General features: G+C 36.9%; 1 protein-coding gene across 1 annotated transcript; it reads right to left on the bottom strand.

The window, feature by feature from the left end:
* Nucleotides 1–212: 212 nt before the first annotated feature.
* On the bottom strand, nucleotides 213–19,728 carry LOC110092196. Its single transcript, XM_020816637.2, has 3 exons — nucleotides 18,803–19,728; nucleotides 1,038–1,206; nucleotides 213–957 (listed from the first exon to the last, which is right to left on the bottom strand). The coding sequence occupies exons 1-3, from the start codon at nucleotides 19,595–19,597 to the stop codon at nucleotides 488–490; spliced, it is 1,434 nt and encodes a 477-aa protein (XP_020672296.1). The 5' UTR covers nucleotides 19,598–19,728; the 3' UTR covers nucleotides 213–487.
* Between the last annotated feature and the right edge of the window lie 439 nt (nucleotides 19,729–20,167).

Raw genomic sequence — 20,167 nt, 5'->3', positions numbered from 1 at the left:
AAAGAGGGGAGGAGGCGGTATTAGTCCGCCTCCTATATACCAAAACCGGCCCTGGGTGGGCCGGTTTCAGGGTTTGGGGCCGGTTCAAGAGGAACCACCCTAACATAAAGATTCTTCATCGATGCATTTTCTTTTGTCTAAAAATTAAACAATATTCTTCATCATTAACATAATAAGAACGATACCTGAAGCAATTGCAGCCAAAGAAGACGTTGATTTACTCTTTGAAACTTCTTATAAATGCATTCTTGCATTCTGTTATAATAGAAATCCTTATCTGTAGCAGTGGAGCGAGAAAAGGTCAACTAGTAACAATGAACATCTTCTGACTCTGACCCATTCTTTCTAAGTTAAATAGCCTGGGCCATCTATCTACAAGTTCTGACACAACAATTCTACGATATAATTTGCTTTATCCTTGAACGAGATCCACCTGCACTAAGGTTGGGAAACTGTATATCATGGTAAATAATATAGGCAGAGTCATTCAATGTCCTCCCTCATCTACAACACAGCAATTCTCCATTAGAATCCTCTTCATGTGATCCACTAACTCCTCCATCTGCTTTCTCGAATGAAGGGGAGAAGGATACACACAGACAGAGTCAAGCTGTCCATTCCTGATTGTATCAAATAAAGCAATTGATGCACCAACACCATGCACGGATGCACATCCCAAAAAATCCTCCACCCCAAGACCCTTCAACTGCTCCATCGGAGCATAGTCCACTGGTTCTTCGAAGACTGAGATGAGTGCAGTTCGTAGAGATGATGCAGGTGTGAGGTGGGGGTTCTCAATTGCCTTACACATCAGAAAGTTCAGTTCGCCAATGTCTGAAAGGTGTTTCTTGTTCTTCATGGCATTTGAATAAGCCTTGTGGCATCTCATAGCGACGTCCCAGAATCCTTCTCCTCCATTAACAGTGTGTGTGTTTAAGATGCCAGAATGGTAGAATCCTGAGATCATATCAAGTCAGTGTAGATGCTGACAATGAAAGAGTAGTTGGTTTGAAGAAGCATGAAGAGTTACCACTTACCAACATGTTTTTCGTTCAGAGGGGGGTTCAAGTATTGCCTGCAATCAATGAGAGTGATGACTGAATAGGTTTCGGACTGATTTTTCTGTAGATTTTTGGAAGCATGGGTGGCAAGAAATCCAGCAGATGTTAGAGCTGAACAGAGCTTGATCCCCTTCACATCACAGGCCTGCATTTTAAACTAGATTAATCATGACCGGTAATCCTTCGTTTTACCCCCACTGCACTTTATGACTTGAGAAAAACATAATGTACTATTTTATGCCTGGGGAAGCCTTGTCCTTTGCATTATATCATTGTACAATGCACACCAAAAGTAGGTGTTAAGGGCACTCGGTCCCAATAGACACCTTATACGTCTGGGGATATACTGCTGCTCTTAATATTTGTTGACAGTATAAGAAAAAAGGAAGGGGATGAGTAACTAAATCTCAAACCCTTCAGAAGATTGCTCAAAATGAGTAATTCATATTGAGGGAAACAACAATCTAAATTAAGCGATAAGAATGCCATTCTTTGTTTTTAAAAGATAGTAAGCACCTACGTTGCTCTAGAACGAACTAGAAAAGATAACGAGACTTCAATATAGCATTTGGCTTGCTGTATTCATAAACACTCTATCTAACCAAGTACAGTTCATAAACACAAGCCACGGATCCCGGAGTAGCAGCAAGAGACTAAGGAAATTGATTCAGACTTTTATTTGAAGAAATATTATGTTGTTTCTAATAGGGTCTTTGATTTGATATGTTCTCTCTCACACCAAGATACACAACATAGCATTAGTAGTTGAGATTTAGATAATCAAAATAAGGGTCAAATTAGATATTACATAGATCACACTTCAATATTGTTTTGCTGAAACAAAAAAAAATAAAAAATAACCGTAATCACCATTAAATATACTAAATAGCATTGAATTCTTTAAAGTAGCATCTGATACTAAACCGAACACATTACATTTGAACGAGAGCACTGCTATTTGCATGGCATTAATACCAAGATAAAGTATTATATAAAATGAACCAAACAGATCGTAAAACAAAATCTAATTTAGCACGATTTGAATTTACCAATGCCTAATATGCTTTGAGCTGGATCAACTGAACCTTGGACTAGCTAGGAAAATTGCAAAAATAATTCACATTAAACTGAACAAATCAATGCAAGAGTAACTTGCCCCAAATTGGACAGGTCTTCTTCCATGCTAGTTGGCATGCATATATGAGGCTTCTAGAGTTGTAAGTCAATATTTTGTCCTCCTTGCACCATCAACATCATTCGATCGAGCTAATGCGACAAACTAAGATTCAATAGATAGCACAATCTCCATGAAATCTTCAGCTCACTACTCGATTCTTCAAAACATTGCTGGAGATCAGAGGGTCGATAGCACCCAAAGACCAACATTAAAATAGGAGCCCACTAATCAATTGCGTTGGAAGTCTTGTCTATGTTTGATAGCCCCAAAACAAGCATCCTATTATCACCCTCTCTTCTCCTTTATTTTTTCTTCTTTTCAAGGTCTCTACCCTTAAGCTTTCTTTACTAAATCAAAACATTTACATGACTCTTAGGTGCCAAACTCCATATTAACAGTTTCTTAGTGCATTCATTTAGATAAGACAAGTTAAAGCAAACAATGAGTTGAAGATCCCAAAGAAACTTTTTCCCTTGCGGCTACCCTGCATAAAGTTATCGAAAAATTGACGGCTATGATGATCTAGGCAGATATTGCCAACTTCAACCAACCGCTTCTCGCCAACCAGGTTCCCTCCTTTCTCTTCTACGAGAAAGAGAATCTTAAAGAGGTGCAAAGATGCTAGATTATAGGTGGGTCTAAATCCAGATCACTAATGAAGATTGGTAAGGATTGTGCTACTTGCATCTTCTTTGGCGACCAAGATCATGAGAGATCCGTATCGCATGAAAATCAACATTTTGTTGATCAACACTTGTAGGAGTGTCACCAACTCAACACCTTGCCAATTTTGAAATCATGATGATCTTACAAATGATCTCTGACATTATCAAGTGTCCTGAACAACTAACAATTCTGAAGGATGCCATCCTATGATGGTTTTCCAGGCTTTTTGCATATAGTATCAACTCTTTTTGACAAGATCAAGTGCCAAATAAATGCCTATTCAGTTTCTATAAGCTAATGAGATATTAGACCCTTAGATATGCTCAACTGGAGGAGAACAAATCTTTGAGAGGCTAAATAAATAATTTGAGGCTTTATAAGCCCAAAATAAACATCCATCCATTTAAAGGCGGCCCTTATCCAAGGATTAGAAATTGGTAGGAGACCTAAGCCACCAAATTAGTGTATAGCATACAAAATATATTAGAGATAATGACAAACATGCTGTCCAAGAATAAGAAGTACAATAATATTGAGGAAATTAGTAAGAGACCAAAGTTACCCCTTACGTGACATCAAGGCTGCAAATAAACCAAGCTGAGCCGAGTAGGTGTCCGTTTATATTTGAGTTAGTTTATTATCAACTTGTTCAAGCTCAGCTCGAGCTTGATTCGAGCTCTTCTGTTTTTGTTCAGCCTTGGTTCATTTAAATTAATAGATGTTCATGTTTGATTTTTGTTTGGTTCATGTTCGATTCATTTTGTTCTTAACGAGCTTTAAATAAATAAGCTCTAATTTTAGATATCCATTAACTTAACAAACGAATCTTATCGAGCCTACTCACAAACAATTGCTTCAAATCTGTTCACGGATATGTCTAATGAGTATTTTCGAACTACCAAAAAAGCATGTTAATGAACATATCTCGGAGGTGTTTTCAAGCTACCAAACGAGCATGTTCACAAACATATCTAGTAAGGGCAATCAAACAAATCCATTCACAAATAAGTCCATGTCACTCTCCTATTTTATTCAATATAAATAAATAATAATATAAAATAAAAAATAATTGTAATTAAATTATACAAGATATTTATGATTTATTTTATTAATATATACTATAATATTTAATTAATTTTAAATTTTATTAATTAATAATTACTATATCATTAAAATATAATAAATATAAAATATTTATATTAGGTATATTCATCAATTTTATAATCAAACATTAACTGAATTTTTAACGTGCTTATTCATGTGCTCTGTATCGAATAAAAATCGAGCTTTTATAGAGCTTCTTATCAAGATTCATGTTGAGGTTGTTCAGGAGCTTTAAACAATATTGTTCATGAACATATATGAATCAAGAACATAGCTGTTCAAACTTGTTTGTTTAAGCATAAAGTATTTACAAAAATGTTCAAGCTTGTTTTATTGTTTAATGAAATGATCAGAAACGAGCTTTAATCGAGCCGAGCCATGAGTAGCTCGTCGAATGCTCAGTTCATTTACAGCCCTATGTTCCACTTCACAATATCAGTCATCCCCTGATGAAAATATTACTAAAACCTGAGCATTTAGGGAGTTTACAAAGAGCTTGGCTAATGTTGGGCAGTTGAGCACCAATATGTTATAAGGGTGACAAGGAAATATTGGGTTTTAGCAAACTTCATCTCCAACTTCACTCAAAGTTATTTGGGATTGAGAGCAAATTTATTGAAAAACAATTTCTCAGCTCCATATGGAGATGGTGAAAAATTGAATAGTAGAGATAATTAGTATGATAAGCCTTTAAAATTTATTGGAGCCAAAGGAAGGGCGGCAAGGGCCTTTAGGTCTTTTTGTCTTATTGTTTTAATTGTATGCCATAAGTATGGGAGGGAGATTAGGGTTAGAGTTATGTTTTGATTATTGTGTTCTTCTGACAGTTTTTATTGGTGTCTTGGGCTCTAGACTCATCTAGAGATTGGGAGAAATGATCCTCCTCTCGAATTGAGGATCAATTGTATCTTTGTTTTCGTTGTTTCCGTTATTTCTCTCTTTTGCAATCCAATTACGACTTGGAGAGCTTTCGCATCAAGCCCGCCGATGTCCTCTCATCGGGCATGACCGCGTGAGTTCTCGCCTCCCTTCTCTCCATCTTCTGGCATGGCAATTATCGACCTCTAGCAATAAGGCATAGCACTTTTTTCCCAAACTCCAAGGAAATACCATAAGCATTAAGCTGTTGGGATTAGGCAAGCAATTATGCTAGAATTTATATTCTCTTAGAGAATTTGATTCTGGCTATAAAAATTAGGAAGAGCCCTACTTAATCTTGTTTTGCAAAAAAAGTAGAACTCTTTTATGTGAAGATTTATTTTTTATGCTGTTGTGATTATAGTTTTTTTTTAGTTTGTCTGCTTTGATTGTTTGTAGATAAATGATACTAATTGTATGAATTTATATTTCTTTTCAAGCTCTTCAGCTTATTAAGAATGTGGCCTTTATTTTCAAGCTATTTATACCTATAAATTTTTTTATGTATTTTGCTCGCTTTGTTTATTATTTAGCTCTTCTAGGATTAGATGGGGCACTTAAATAATATTAATAAAAATATTTTTGAGAGTAAGATTCTAGATCTTAAGATTTTGTCTATGCATGAGGATGCTAATATTATGTGAAAAAAAGTAGCTAGTGATATTAAGAATATTGCAAAAGATGTGCTTGGAGTATCAAAGGAAAAAACTCCTAATAGTAAAAATAGTTGGTGGTGGAATCCAAATGTGCAAGAAAAGATTAAAAATAAGTTGTTATAAAAATTGGTTTAATTGTAAAAACTCTGATAATTGGAAAAGATATAAAGAGACACGTAAGGAATCTAAGAAAGCAATATGTAATGCAAAGACCCTAGCTTTTAATGATTTATATAATAGATTAGATACTAATGAGGGAGAAGATATATGTATAAGCTAGTCAAACAAAAAGATAGTAGTAAGGATTTAGTTTAATTGAAGTGTATTAAGGATGAAGATCAAAAAATACTTTTCTTAGAAGATGATATTCAACAAAGGTGGATGAGATATTTTGCTAAACTTTTTAATGAAGATGTGAAAATACAATTGACTTTAGTGACCTTAGCACCTTAAATGAAAATAAAAATTTCGGTTTCTATCGGCGTATTAGTAAAACCGAAGTTAGAGAGGCTTTAAAGAAAATGAATGGTGAAAAAGCTGTTGAACCTGATGATATTCCAAAGCCTTAAGCCCATATCTATTTGCTTTAGTCATGGATGTTCTCACTTAGACATTTGCAAGAGGATGTACCTTGGTGTATGCTTTTTGTTGATGATATTCTTCTTGTTGATAAGACTAGAGAGGGAGTTGAAGGTAAACTTGAATTATGGAGGTCAACCTTAGAGTCTAAAGGTTTTCGCTTGAGTAGATCTAAAATGGAATATATGGAGTGTAATTTTAGTAGTAATAGACCTAGTGAGGGGAGTGTGACTTTGGGCGATCAAGTCATTAATAAGAGTACACGTTTTAGATACCTTGGATCTATTTTTCAGAGTGATGGTGAAATAGATGAGGATATTATCAGCAGAATTCAAGTTGAATGATTGAAGTGGAGGAATGCATCGGACTTGTTGTGTGATAAAAAAGTATCCCTCAAACTTTAAGGGAAAATTCTATAAGATGGTGGTGAGGCCTGCAATGCTTTATGGTGTCGAATGTTGTCCATTAAAAGAGAAGCATAATAATAAGTTAAGCGTGGCAGAGATGAGGATGCTCAAGTGGATGAGTGGATTTGCCCTTAGAGATAGGATACGAAATGAGCATATACGTGAAAAGGTTGGAGTAGCTCCAGTAGAAGATAAGATTAAAGAGAGGCGCCATAGATGGTTTGGTCACATAAAACGATATCCTTCTGATGACCCGGTTAGGAAAGTAGAGGTATTAGATTTGACTTTTGTTAAGGCAGACCTAAAAAGACTTGGTTAGAAAATATTAGAAATGATCTTTCTTTATTAGATTTAAACGAGAATTTAACTTTTAATAGGGCACAATGGCGAAAAAAGATTCATGTAGCCGATCCCACGTAGTGGGATAAAGACTTGATGTTGTTGTTGTTGTTGATTATTTTGCTTTTCTATTATCTAACCTATGTGATTATTTTTTACATGGTTTATAGTAAAGTTGGATAGTTTAAATTGTTGACGATTAAACTAATAATGTGTTTTATGTTTCGTCTTAATCCCAATCATTAGCTGCATCCCAAAATTTTGGAGTAAAGCACATTATTATCCAACATAATTTTAGATTCATAATTGGAGTGGTGCCAACAGTGAACAAAAAGTTGAATGGTAAAATTGTTAAGGTGAATATGAATTCCTTTATGTGATAAAGTGGTAAATTAGGAATAGTAATTAAGTGATTGCTACTAAATTAATTATTAGTGAGGACACGGTAAATTTGGTTAGTGCTTATATTGCTTACATTAGATTTTGAAAAGAATGGCTCTATTAATTTGTAATTCTCCATCAAAGCCTCTATTAATTTGCAGCTGATGGAATAATTATATTTATGTAAGTTATAAATTTATATTAATTTTTAAATCTTCAAATTTCTTTTGACATAACTTTTAGAGAAGATAATTTATACAATTATAATTTTATACATTGTCGAGACAAGGATCGCAATTTTCGATATAAGTTATAATTTTCTTCAATAAAAATATATTATTATTTTGTTCGAATATGTTTGTTCTTTTTTTATATCATTATATTTTTTTGTTATAAATAATGGAGATAATTCAAAAGAAATGCTGAAGTAGTTGAACAAGATGTAAATTATGATGATACTAATACACAATCAAAATATCTTCATGTGAAAAATTTTGATGATTTACCAATTGATCTTGGATTAAGAAAATAAATTTATGATTATCATCCAAATGATAGGGATACAGTGAAAAGAACATACTTACTAAGAAGCTTTTCAACCTCGGGATTATGAATTTCCATAAACATAAATTGGAAATAAATTATGTAGGTTTATCCTGCGTGATTTAATGATTACAAAGTATGGTTAAAGTACAGTCTTACCAAAGATGTAGTTTATTGCTTATTTTGTTATCTTTATAGACCAGAAATATGAGAGTAAGCAAGTGGTGATAGCTTCAACACAAAGGGATTTCAAAATAGAAAAAAAAGGGATAGATTTCAAGTCCATATTGGACAAGTTAATAGTTCTCACAACATTGCATTGAGAAAATGTGAAGATCTAATGAATCAAAAGCAAGATATTAGATTTCTTATTACAAGATCTTTTGATCAAAATCGAAGAGATTACAGAACTCGTTTAATTGCTAGTATTGATTATGTCCATTTTTTGATGTACTAAGGGTTAGCTTTTCGTGGTCATCATGAATCTGATGAATTAATAAATCAAGGAAATATTTCAGAACATCATCATTTCCTTGCATCGCATAATGAAAGTATATGAAAAGGGGTTTTAGATAATGCCTCAAAAAATAATAAACTTATTGTTGCAGACATTCAAAAAGAAATTAATCATGCTGCTATCATCGAAACTATGAATATCATCATGAACGAATTATGTAAATGATCTTGGATGAGTCAAGAGATTTTTCAGTAAAAAAAGCAAATAGCTATAGCATTACGATATGTTGATAAAAGATAGTGTGTAATAAAGAGCTTTATTGGACTTGTACATGTGGAAGAAACATCTTCTTTGATACTAAAAAAAGTTGTGAGAGCGCTCCTGACAAAATATGGATTGAACATAGCACAGATATGTGGTCGAAGTTATGAAAGTGTCGTTAACATGCTTAGTGAGTTCAAAGGGCAAAAATCTTTGATTATGAAAGAAAATAGTTTTGCCTACTATGTACATGGCTTTGCACATCACCTCCAATTAGCATTGATTGTTGTGGCTAAAAAACCATATAAAAGTTGTTTCACTTTTCAATACTATATCCAATTTGATAAATATTGTCGAGAGTTAGTGTAAAAGAAGAGCTCAACTATGAGCTATAGAATATGACAAGATAGTAGAGCAACTACAAAGTGTGAGTTTTAAAGGTAGAAGTTTGAATCAGGAATTAAGTCTTCAACGAGCTGGAGATACATGTTGGGGCTCACATTATGGTTCTCTTATTAATATAATTCTTTTGTATGGATTTGTTGAAGTTCTTGATATAATACTAAAAAGATAAATCAAATAGTGAACAAAAAATGCTAAGCTTATGCCTTACTTGATGTTGTGCAATATCTTGAATTTATTTTTATTTTGCATATGATGAAGTTTATATTGGGAGTAACAAATTAGTTATCTTAGGTTTTACAAAAAAAAGATCAATATATCATAAATGGTATGACATTGGTAAATATTTTAAATTAGTTTTGTGTGGAATCTAATTGTGTTGATCAATCAGGTTGTGTACTATTGCCACAGACCTCAACTCAATTTGTCGTGTTCGCTGCGAGGAGTTCTCCCCCTGCTTGGGTTCAGGTGCTTTGCACTCAAGAAAAAAAATTTCATTCAATGCCCACATGTTGTGTACTTGAACGCCCCAACGTTGTGTTCCCAAATGACCCAACTCTATGGAGTTTGCCAAGAGAAATGATAAAGAGCTAAGCAACGCAACGCTCTAGATTTGGTGTAGTAGAGCTGTGTAGACCGCAGCGCTGCGAGTTTTAGCGTCGTAGCACTGCGTGATTTACTTCCTTCCATCCCCAATAGATGGTATCAGAGCAATGTTGTTCAGTTCCAGTGAGTAATGGCTAACGAAGCAAGATACAAGATTGAGAAGTTCAACGGTTCGAACTTCGTATTCTGAGGATGCAAATTGAAATTTTGTTGTATCAAAAGTCGTATTTACAATTGGAAGGAATCACCAAGAAGCCGGACTCTATGACTACGGAGGAGTGGGAGGTTCTTGACCGGACTGCACTTGGTTTGATACGAGTATCACTTTCCTCATCTGACGCATTCAACATTGTAAATGAGAAGACTGCAGTCGATCTCATGGCCGTACTGATTAAGATGTATGAGAAACCATCGACTTCAAACAAAATAATTTTTATGGAAAAATTATTCAATATGAAGATGTTGAATAGTACTCCAATGGCATAGCACCTGAATAATCTGAACACTATGATGAGTCGGTTATGTTTAATTGGCATCAACTTTGATGATGAGGTGAGAGCGTTGTTGATGTTATCTTCATTGCCAGAAAGTTGGGATGGTCAAGTTACTTCTTTGAATAACTTTTCAGGAAGTTCAAAATTGAATTCTATGGACATTGTGGGATTAATGCTTAATGAAGAGTTTCGCTAGATGGCGAAAAGTGAATCTTCAAATTCTGCTCTGAATGTTGAAGCAAGAGATTGGGTTTTAAAAAGAACTCCAATTAGAGGAAGATATAATTCCAAGAGAGGAAAGTCTACTTCGGGTAGAGAGAAAGTTGTGTGCTGAAACTGTGGAAAAAAGGATCACTTGAAGGACTACATAGTTCCAAAGAAGACTAGTGGCGGAGGTCAAGACAAAAATATCTCTGCAAATGTATCTGCAAAAGAGTATCAATCAAATTCTCTAATTTTATCTCTGGACAATTCTGAATCTTTGGTCATAAATTCAGGTGATTTTTCATGCCAGTCGTAACAAGAAAACATTCAAGAACTATACACAAAGTGATTTGGGTAAAGTGTATCTATCTGGGAGACAACAGGCTTGAAGCAATGTTGGACAGGGAGATGTTAATATTAGAATGTCGGATAGATCCTATTGGAGACTCAAAATGTTAAACACATTTTTTGTTTGAAGAAAAGTTTAGTTTATTTGAGTTAGCTTGCAAACTCAGGCTATGCAACATCATTTACAGGAGATTCGTGGAAGGTGACAAAAGGGGCTATGGTTATAGTTCATGGCGGTATTAAAGGTATTCAATATGTTATCAATAAAAGATCATATTCTATTAAAAGTAATTGATTCAGATGTTGATAAAGGTTTTTGGCATCGAAGACTTAGTCATATGAGTAAGAAAGGTATAGATTCACTTCTTACTAGAGGAAAGCTTCCTGAATCAAAATTTATTAATTTAGATTTTTGTGACGACTGTGTATGTGACAAGCAACATTGAGTGAGTTTTTCAAATACTAGTTTAAAGGTCAAATTAAAAAAGTTGGAGCTAGTGCATATTGATATATGGGGTCCTACTCTAATTACTTATATACGAGGATCTTTGTATTTTATTACCTTTATTGAATATCCCAGCAAAAATAGATGATATACTTCTTAAAACATAAGTCAGATGTGTAATGTTTTCAAGAAGTGGAAGGTCATGGTTGAGATTGAGACAAGTTTCAAGCTCAAATGTCTCATATCAAATAATGGTTGCGAATATCGTGATAAGAAGTTCAAGGAGCATTGTGCTTTAAATGGATCATGCATGAGTTTATTGTTCCAAGAGCACCATAGCAAAATGGTGTTGTAGAGCGCATGAATAGAACTATCAATGAGCGTGCCAGGAGCAAAAGGTTACATGTTGGTCTACCAAAGCAATTCTGAACAGAGGCAGTGAATACTGCAGTTTATCTGATCAATCATGATCCTTCAGTTCCTTCGAATGAGAGGTTGCTTGAGAAAGTCTAGAGTGGAAAGGAGGTTAGTTTATCCCACTTCAAAGTCTTATATTCATGTTGATGCAGCATATGGGATTAAGCTTGTTTCAAAATCTATCAGGTGTACATTTACTGGATATGACTCATATGAATTTGGCTATAAATTCTGGTATTATCAGAATAAAAAATTCATCAATAGCATGGATATTAAATTTAATGAAAATGAAATGTATAAGGATAAAAATAGAACTTTTGAAGATTCTTCCAAATATGTTGAGATAGATGATGATGATGATGATGATCAAGAAGGCAAAGCTAATGAAGCATAGAGAGTACCTCAAACATCTATTATTGAAACTAGGAGATCGATTAGAATCGCAAGGCCAGTACAAAGGTATTCTTCTTCCTTGTGTACCATTTATTGTTGATAGATAGTGGTGAACCAAAGTACTATAATAAGGTCATTCAAGTTGATGATTCAAAGAAGTGGGAGCAAGCCATGAATGATGAGATGCATTCATTTGAGTTGAATAAGATTTGGAACTTGACACAACTACTAAATAACAAAAGATCACTACAGAATAAGTGTTTTTACAAGCTGAAAGAATAATTTGATAGTAGCAAGTGCTACAAGGCCACACTTGTAGTTAAAGGTTTTTAGCAAAAGGAATGAGTGGACTTCATTGAAATTTTCTTATCAGTGGTGACGATGACTACAATCTGATTTGTACTAAGCATGATAGTAGTGGAGGATTTATATCTAGAGCAGATGAATGTAAAAATAGCATTTCTTCATGATGACCTTGACGAAGAGTTGTACATAGTACAACCTCAGGGATATGTGGTCACAGATAATGAAGATTTGGTTTGTAGACTCAAGAGGAGCTTATATGAGCTGAAGCATGAACCAAGACAGTGGTACAGGAGATTTGACACATTTATATCAAATAATGGATACACAAAGTGCTAGGCAGATCACTGTTATTTTTTCAAACATTTTGTAAACTATTATATTATTCTATTTTTGTATGTGATGACATGCTAGTTCTAGGGTCAAATATGGAGAAGATAAGATGTCTGAAAGAACATTTATCAAATGAGTTTAAAATGAAAGATCTAGGTCCAACAAAAATTTTTTTGATATGAGAATCAATAGGGATAAAAGTGCAAGTATACTAAATTTGTCAAATAGAATATGTTGAAAAGGTGCTTCAAAGATTCAACATGAGTGAGGCAAAGCCAATTTGCACTCTCTTGGGTAGCCAATTTCAGCTATCTAAAAACAATCACCTAAATTTGAGGCAGAGCAAAAACCAATGGAGAGGAATTCATATGATTCAGCAGTTGGAAGTTTCATGTATGATATGATATGTACGAGATCTAATATAACATATTAAATTGGAGTAGTCAGCAAATTGATGAGTAACCAAAGAAAAAAACTTCATTTGGAGACTGTTAAATGAATTCTTAGGTAGTTGAGAGGATCAGTTTACAAAGCTCTTTGCTTTAATAGAGCAAAAATTGACCTATATGGTTATATAGATTTTGATCTTGCTGGAGATCTTGATAGTAGGAGGAGCACAACAGGTTATATTGAGTGTCCAAGTTATAAAAGATTGTTATGCTCTCAACCATAGAAACTGAGTATATTGCTATTACTGAGGCTAGCAAGGTGATGATTTTGTTGCAAAGTTTCTTTGTAGAACTTGGCAAGGGGCAAAAGAATGGAAAGTTGCATAGTGACAACATGAGTATTATTCATCTAGCCAAGAAAATTGCACTTCATGCCAGAACAAAGCACATCCAACTTCAGTGTCATTTCATCAGGTCATTTCTAGAAGCTAGTCGATTATCTTTGGAAAAAGATACACACGATCAAAAATCCTGCAGACATGCTGACGAAGAAAGTGATAGTTGATAAATTGAAACTGTAGAATATTGATTGAGGAAGAAGAACTCCCTTCATAAGCATCTTGAGGAGGAGGGAAAGAGGGAAGGGAAGAGGGAGAGAGGCAAAACTCAGATATTGTATTTCTTAAACCATACTATTTCAGCCTATAGAGCCTCTATTTATAGACACAACAAGCTACAAACCTAAAACTAGGACCAATATTTAACAATTCTCCACCTTGGTCCTAGATTTACACACAAAAGAAAGATAATTGTTGTTCACAACTCAACAGATTCACACCTGTCGCACTTTGTCCCATGCAGTCAATACCACGCACCCCGTGCGTCTCGCTTTCTGCGCCCCGTGCATGCACCCGCACTCTGCGCTTCATGCCCGCACCCTGCGCCTCATGCCCATGCCCTGCTCCTTACACTCATGTGGTTTGACTCCAACCACACCCTGCGCGTATCCACCCGCACATCGAGCCGAGCGCCTTCACCTGCGCCCTGCTCGTCTCAATCGTACGCACTGCACATTCACTTGCACCCTGCGTGTCCTTTTCCTGTTCCCATGCGATCTCCCCGCACGCGAGCTCTCCTTCCGAACATTAGACCTTATGCCAACCTACCCACCTCCACTACAAGTTGCCTGCACCATGGTCCTACTTCTGGACGCTCCACCTCAAATCTTGATCGATCTTCCACTACGATCTTCATTTCAAGATCTTTTATCTGCTCATCATCAATACTGATCACAAACTTATCAGCACCAAACTGCCTTCCAACCTTAAGGGAAGCTGTCGTACTCCCAGTGCCCGTGCCGGCAAGCTTACACTAATGCATTCTGGCTCAAGAATTCCCTTTCCGCGTGATCTACTCACGTCGTCCAGATAACTATTTGCATATTTAATATCCCAGCACAAACATGCTTTAAGATCAAAGATCTCCATTGATCAATAGTTTTTTGTCTCGATTTCCACAAAAGTCCCAAGTCCAAAAGACAATCAAGATCCACCCATTCTTTATCTATTCTTGCTAAGACATCACCTCCGTCCTATTGTGCCTTCGAAGCTTCTGTGCGAACGAAATTAAGCCAAACGGCCTACCACCTGCTTCTCCTCTTACCTCTCGCCGGATCTCCACACGCTACCTGCGAGCCTCCCTCCTTTCTTGAATTGTTTTCTTTGGACAAGAAAACCTGCTCCGCCTCCTCCACCTTGCTTAATTTCCTCTAACCAAGCTCTGATACCACTTGTAGAATCTTGATTGAGGAAGAAGAACTTCCTTCATGAGCTTCTTGGGGAGGAGGGAGTGAGGGAAGGGAAGAGGGAGAGAGGCAAAACTCAGATATTGTATTTCTTAAACCATACTATTACAGCCTATAGAGCTTCTATTTATAAACATAAAGGCTACACAACAAGCTACAAACCTAAAACTATGACCAATATCTAACATAAACTATATATAGCTTTTTTCTTTTTTCATATCGTCCAGGACAATAACTATTGATCTTCATGGAGGATAAGAACAGAGATTATCCATACTACATGCACTATGATTAGTGTTACAATCTGGGAGAATGATTGATTGTAATTAGTTTCCAAGTGGAAAATTGTTAGTTTTGTGTGAAGTATAATTGTGTTGATCAATCGAGTTGTACTATTGCCACAGAACTCAACTTAGTTTGTCGTGTTCGCTGGAGGGGTGTCCTCCCCTTACTTGGGTTCAGGTGCTTTGTACTTAAAAAAAATGTTTTTCGTACAATGCTCCAATGTTGTGTACCCGAGCACTGTAGTGCTATGCACCCGAGCACTGTAGTGCTATGCACCCGAGCGCCCCGACTGTGAAATTTGCTGGGAGAAACAACATAAGTGAAATGTCACAGCGTTGTGTAGTGTCGCAGTACTGGGAATTTGAGCGCCGCAGCATTGTCAAACAGATCGGAATCATAGGTTGAGCACAGCAGCACTCCAAATTGGCGTCATAGAGCTTCAAGGTAGATTGAAGAGTTTTATTTCTCGATTTTCACAAGGGTGGCGTCCCTTGGTGAAATTAACTTAGCTTTCTCTTGTGTTTGTGTGTGAGAACGGTGCAAAAATGTAGAGAAGCAAGGAGAGAGTGAGAGAAAAGAGAGATCTATACTTATTTCTCTCAATTTCATAGTTGATTTTTTGGTGTAGTGTGGCTATGTGGTTTTTTCCCTATTTCGAATTTTTTTAATATTAAATTATGGTGCTCCTTAGTTTCTGTTGCTTTTACTTTCTTTTTTATTTCGTTGCATGGTTTACTTCCTTCCATCCCCAACATTTAAAAGCGAAGGCTACAAAATATGAGAGATGATAGATGGAATACTTTGTAAGCGGAAGTCTATGTTTTTTTGTGAGAAGAATAATTTAATCATTTTAAATATAGCTGATAATTTTGTAATACGAGGGAGATCGAGGTGTCATTCTCAAGAAGCCATAAATGAATATCATTATAAAATTGATTTATTTTATTCATTTATAGATATGCAACTTCAAGAGTTTAACAATAAATTTGAAAAGATTAACACTGAGTTGCATATGTGTGGCATGCTTGAATTCATGCAACTCATATTAAACTTTTGACAAACAAAGATTGGTATGTGTTAAAACTAGAAATTTGAGAGGAAAAAGCTTGCTTTATTATACAATATACTCCATATTTATAGATCTATACAGGAGGTCTAATGAAGAAACAAATAACTACAGAATAATTGCTAAAAATAAAATCTTTCATAAATCAGATGTCTAGTTATGTAAGGTACTCAATGAGTTTCTAGAAGGCCTCCCATGGATCCATCTTTGTAGTCGTTGGATCTATGAGGGAACTGAGGGATGAGATTTAACAGTATGTATAGCGAAATTTTATGCATTAGACTTTTTATATACATATATTGTTATATTAGATAGCCAACTTGAGACTTTTATCACTAATATGAGATCTAGTGATATATTCAACAATTTAAGAGGAATTGAAGAACTTGCACAAAAAATGATGGAGACTAAGAAAAATGATGTTTATCCTTTGGTGTTCTTACGTATAAAATTTGCTTTGATATTATCAATTGCTACAGCAAGGTCTCGAACGAGCATTATCCGTTATGAAAATTGTAAAGAATTATTTACACAATCATATGAGAGATTCTTGGATGAATGATTATTTGATTATGTATTAAAAAAAGATGTTTTTGAAAGTATTGATAATAAAGTGATTGTACAACAATTTCAAAATATAATGACTCGAAGAGAGAAACTATTGGTTTATTGTAATAAAAATATGAATATCATGTGCTCATGATTGTAAGTGTTTTTATTATATAATTTATCTTTTTATAGAATAAGTAAAATAAAAAATTTTTAGAACCACTGATGTCGGTCCCAAGCTTGAATGAAAAAAAGATGAAGGATTTTTCAATAATCATAATTTGTGCCCCCATATAAAAAAAATTTTAGCTCCTCCACTAGATGCATATATATCGAACACTTAGCAAATCATCATATAGCACCACAAGATTTATTATAATCAAATAACTAATGAGTCACACAAGAGTAACACAAGCTCATAGGTTAAAAATAATCATCACTTATTTTAACCTAAATAAATAAATTTTTGTGATATTCTTGAAAAACATACCTACTAGAAGCTCATACAAATATTCTAAGATAATTAGCCAAAAATTAGGAGGATTTCAGGAAGGAGAGTTATGGCGAATTAAGGAGGAAAGCACTCTTCTAGAATCTAGTTTTATAAGGAAGAAAGGAGTTTAGAAAGAAATACTAGGGGTAGGGGTGTCAATATTTAACACGATCCGAAAATCCGACTCAAAAATTTCGGGTTAGGGTCAACCTATTTTGCAAACAGGTCGAGTTCGGGTTCTCGGATGCGACCCATTTGGAGGAACAGGCCGATTCTAGTTTGCCCGAAAATTCAAACTCAAACTGGGTTAACCCGGGAAAATCACGCGTGAGTCACGTCCGCGCTGACGCGGCCCATCTCATCCCATCCACGTTGACACGTCCTGTCCCATCCTATTTGACGCCGTCGTTGAGTGGCCATCGTTCATCAGTAACTGGATCGGAAGCAACGACAACAACGGGCCGGCCTCACCGTTCATCTATAGTTGGATCGGAAGCAACGACGCCAATAGGTCGACGGCAGGGAGCTCACCATTTTTCTTTTGTAGTTGGATCGAAAGCAACAACGATGATAGGAGAGAGCTCATTGTCCATTCTGATGTTGGATTGGAAGTAACGAAAACAAAAGGAGGGAGCTCGTCATTTGTCGTCCCACAGCTCAACGCCTCAATCGCTCAAAATTGGTTCGCGGGTCGGGTTTGGGTTGGTTCAACTTGTGTAGGGTCAGTTCTGGATTGGACCTAAACCCAACCCCTGACCCAATTTTGACAGCCCTAACGAAGGGTGTCAAAACGGGTCTGCGGGTTGGGTTTGGGTTCGGGTTGAACTCGAGATTGACCCGATTCAAACGAATTAACCCTAACCCAACCCGATTTTGTAAACGGGTCAAAACTTCAGATCCATACTGAACTCATCGGGTTACCAGGTTAACCTGACCCGATCCGCTAACCCGAACTTTTCCAGGTTAAGTGAGAATGTGCAGGCGTGATCTCGACTGACAAGCGAGCGAGCGAGCGAGGGTGAGGGAGCAGGAATGCAAGCGCATGGGAGTGGGCTTGATGTGGGCACAGTCCAAGTGCAGACGTGTCACACAAGAGTGGGACGAAGGGAGGATAAGCAAGGCTAGTGGCCTGCGTGAGTGAGCGGGGCGCGAAAGGAAGAGCGAGTCCGGGTGCTGACTCGAGCGAGCGCAGCAGGGTGAGCTTGACCAGTGGTCTACACAGTCGCGAGCTCGGGAGAGGCGAAGAGCTATCACGAGTGCGGGAGAGGCGAGGAGCTGTCACGAGCGCGGGAGTTGGAGATCAGATCCAGGTCAATTCGGATCACTTTTGAGTTTCGGATTAACCCAAATCCATCCCGATTTTTTAAATAGGTCAGCTTCTTGAACTCGAATCCGACTCATATGGTAAACGAGTTGACCCAAACCCGGGCTTTTTCGAATTGGGTTTTGGATCGAGTCAAATATTGACACCCTAGGGAATACTCTAGTAATGATAAATGTTGGAACCCACTTGCTATTTACAATCTGCCAGAGCCCACGACATGGAAGGTGCATTAATGCAAATCGTCCACTCTATGCGTGATTGGCATTAAGACCATCTGCATGGAAAATTAAAAGGCTGGTGGTTGTGCAATTAAAAAGCTAACATGAATAACCAACTAAAGTGCTAAACATAATAAGAAATTCAAAAGCCAAAAATGGCAAAGCTGACGGCGTACTCACGGTAAGCAACCTCCGAGTCGTCACGGCATCCATGACGAGCCTCACGAATTCCGACTTGCGGGCGGAGCCGGCGTCCTCGAACTGTAGGCAGGTCGACCTTAGACCGTTGAGCGAGTAACCGATCAAGTCCTTCCCACGAGCCCAGAATGGCTTCCAAGCGTCTTCCTTCCTAATCAAATCCTCTATAGCCAAACCGACCTCCCCTTCTTTCTCCTCCGCAGCGTCCTCCATTTCTTCCCGATGCGCCCCTCCCCTGCCTATAAGACCCATGAGCTCCTTCAGGATCCCGACCCCGGCGATCCTGTCGCAGACTCCGGTATGGAAACGTAGCGTGACCACCGACCGGCCAGGCTGGTTCAGCTCGTAAACCGAAGCGAAGAAGGACCCGACCGGCTTGCCCTCGGTCGGTTCGGCCCAGGGGTTTCGGTTCATCTCGTGCTCAATGACCGCATGGAAGAAGGAGACCGGCGGCGTAAGTCCGTCAACGGTAAGCGGTGGGAGAAGATCGTACGGAATGAGCTCGATTTCGTCATAAGGAGTGGGGGAGATGAGGAGGGGCGGAGGTTTGCTGGCACTGGCGGCACTGGCGGAGGGGAGAAAGCCACGGAGCATGGGGTGGGAAAGCTGTAGGCGGCGGAGGGAAGATCGCAAGTGGGGGAGAGAGATAGAGCGGGAGAGAAGCAGGGCAAGTACGGTGATGCCAGTGCCGCCGGGCACGGCACGGCACCAGCTCAGCTCCGTGCCGCCGACCGGCCTGCCAGTTATCAGATCGCCGTTGGTGGGTGGAGTCTCCATGTATGAACGAGAGATGGAGAGAAGGGCAGCAATGGACTAGCAGTGACGGACAAGGGGATGTCACGACGGAGACTTCATCGGAGTAGGGATAAGAACTGGAAGTACTTTGCACAAATGGGTGGTTGCTTAATTTAACAAAGGTTTAAAAGAAAATTATAAATACATTAAATTATTAAAAAAAATTAAATTGCTCACTCGTTTAGGTAATATATAATTGTCCCCACTCGCCCAACTTCGGAGGTTCGACGCCAACCTAAATTTTATTTTATTTTTTAAGGTATTATTTTAATAAATTATTTAATTATTTAGGAATTTACGAAGTTATCTTATCTTTATGAAATTTTGCCTATCTCATTGAATTTATATTTTTGTTTATTTTTTAATATTTTTATATGATGCTAAAATTTTGAACCAATTAAAAAAATATAAAAATGAAAAATAATTTCTTAGTACAAAAATATTTTAATTTTGAAATATTTGTACTAAAAAGCTAGTTCATAAAGAAATAAGAAAGTTGTCGTTCGAGACAGCTTTCGTACTGCTTTTTAAAGCGATTTTTTAGTACAAATT

This window comes from Dendrobium catenatum, unplaced genomic scaffold (assembly GCF_001605985.2).
Source record: "Dendrobium catenatum unplaced genomic scaffold, ASM160598v2 fragScaff_scaffold_621, whole genome shotgun sequence".
Classification (NCBI taxonomy): Eukaryota; Viridiplantae; Streptophyta; class Magnoliopsida; order Asparagales; family Orchidaceae; genus Dendrobium; species Dendrobium catenatum.
The sequence above is the reverse complement of the archived record's forward strand: the minus strand, read 5'-3'. Positions and strand labels throughout refer to the sequence as shown.

What these genes read in the sequence shown, in the direction of transcription:
- LOC110092196 (XM_020816637.2), bottom strand. Translation starts at nt 19,597, where the DNA reads ATGGAGACTCCACCCACCAACGGCGATCTGATAACTGGCAGGCCGGTC. An exon ending in CGACTCGGAGGTTGCTTACC is followed by an intron (nt 1,207 to 18,802) that starts GTGAGTACGCCG and finishes TTTAAAATGCAG; the next exon opens with GCCTGTGATGTGAAGGGGAT. An exon ending in TCTGAACGAAAAACATGTTG is followed by an intron (nt 958 to 1,037) that starts GTAAGTGGTAAC and finishes ATATGATCTCAG; the next exon opens with GATTCTACCATTCTGGCATC.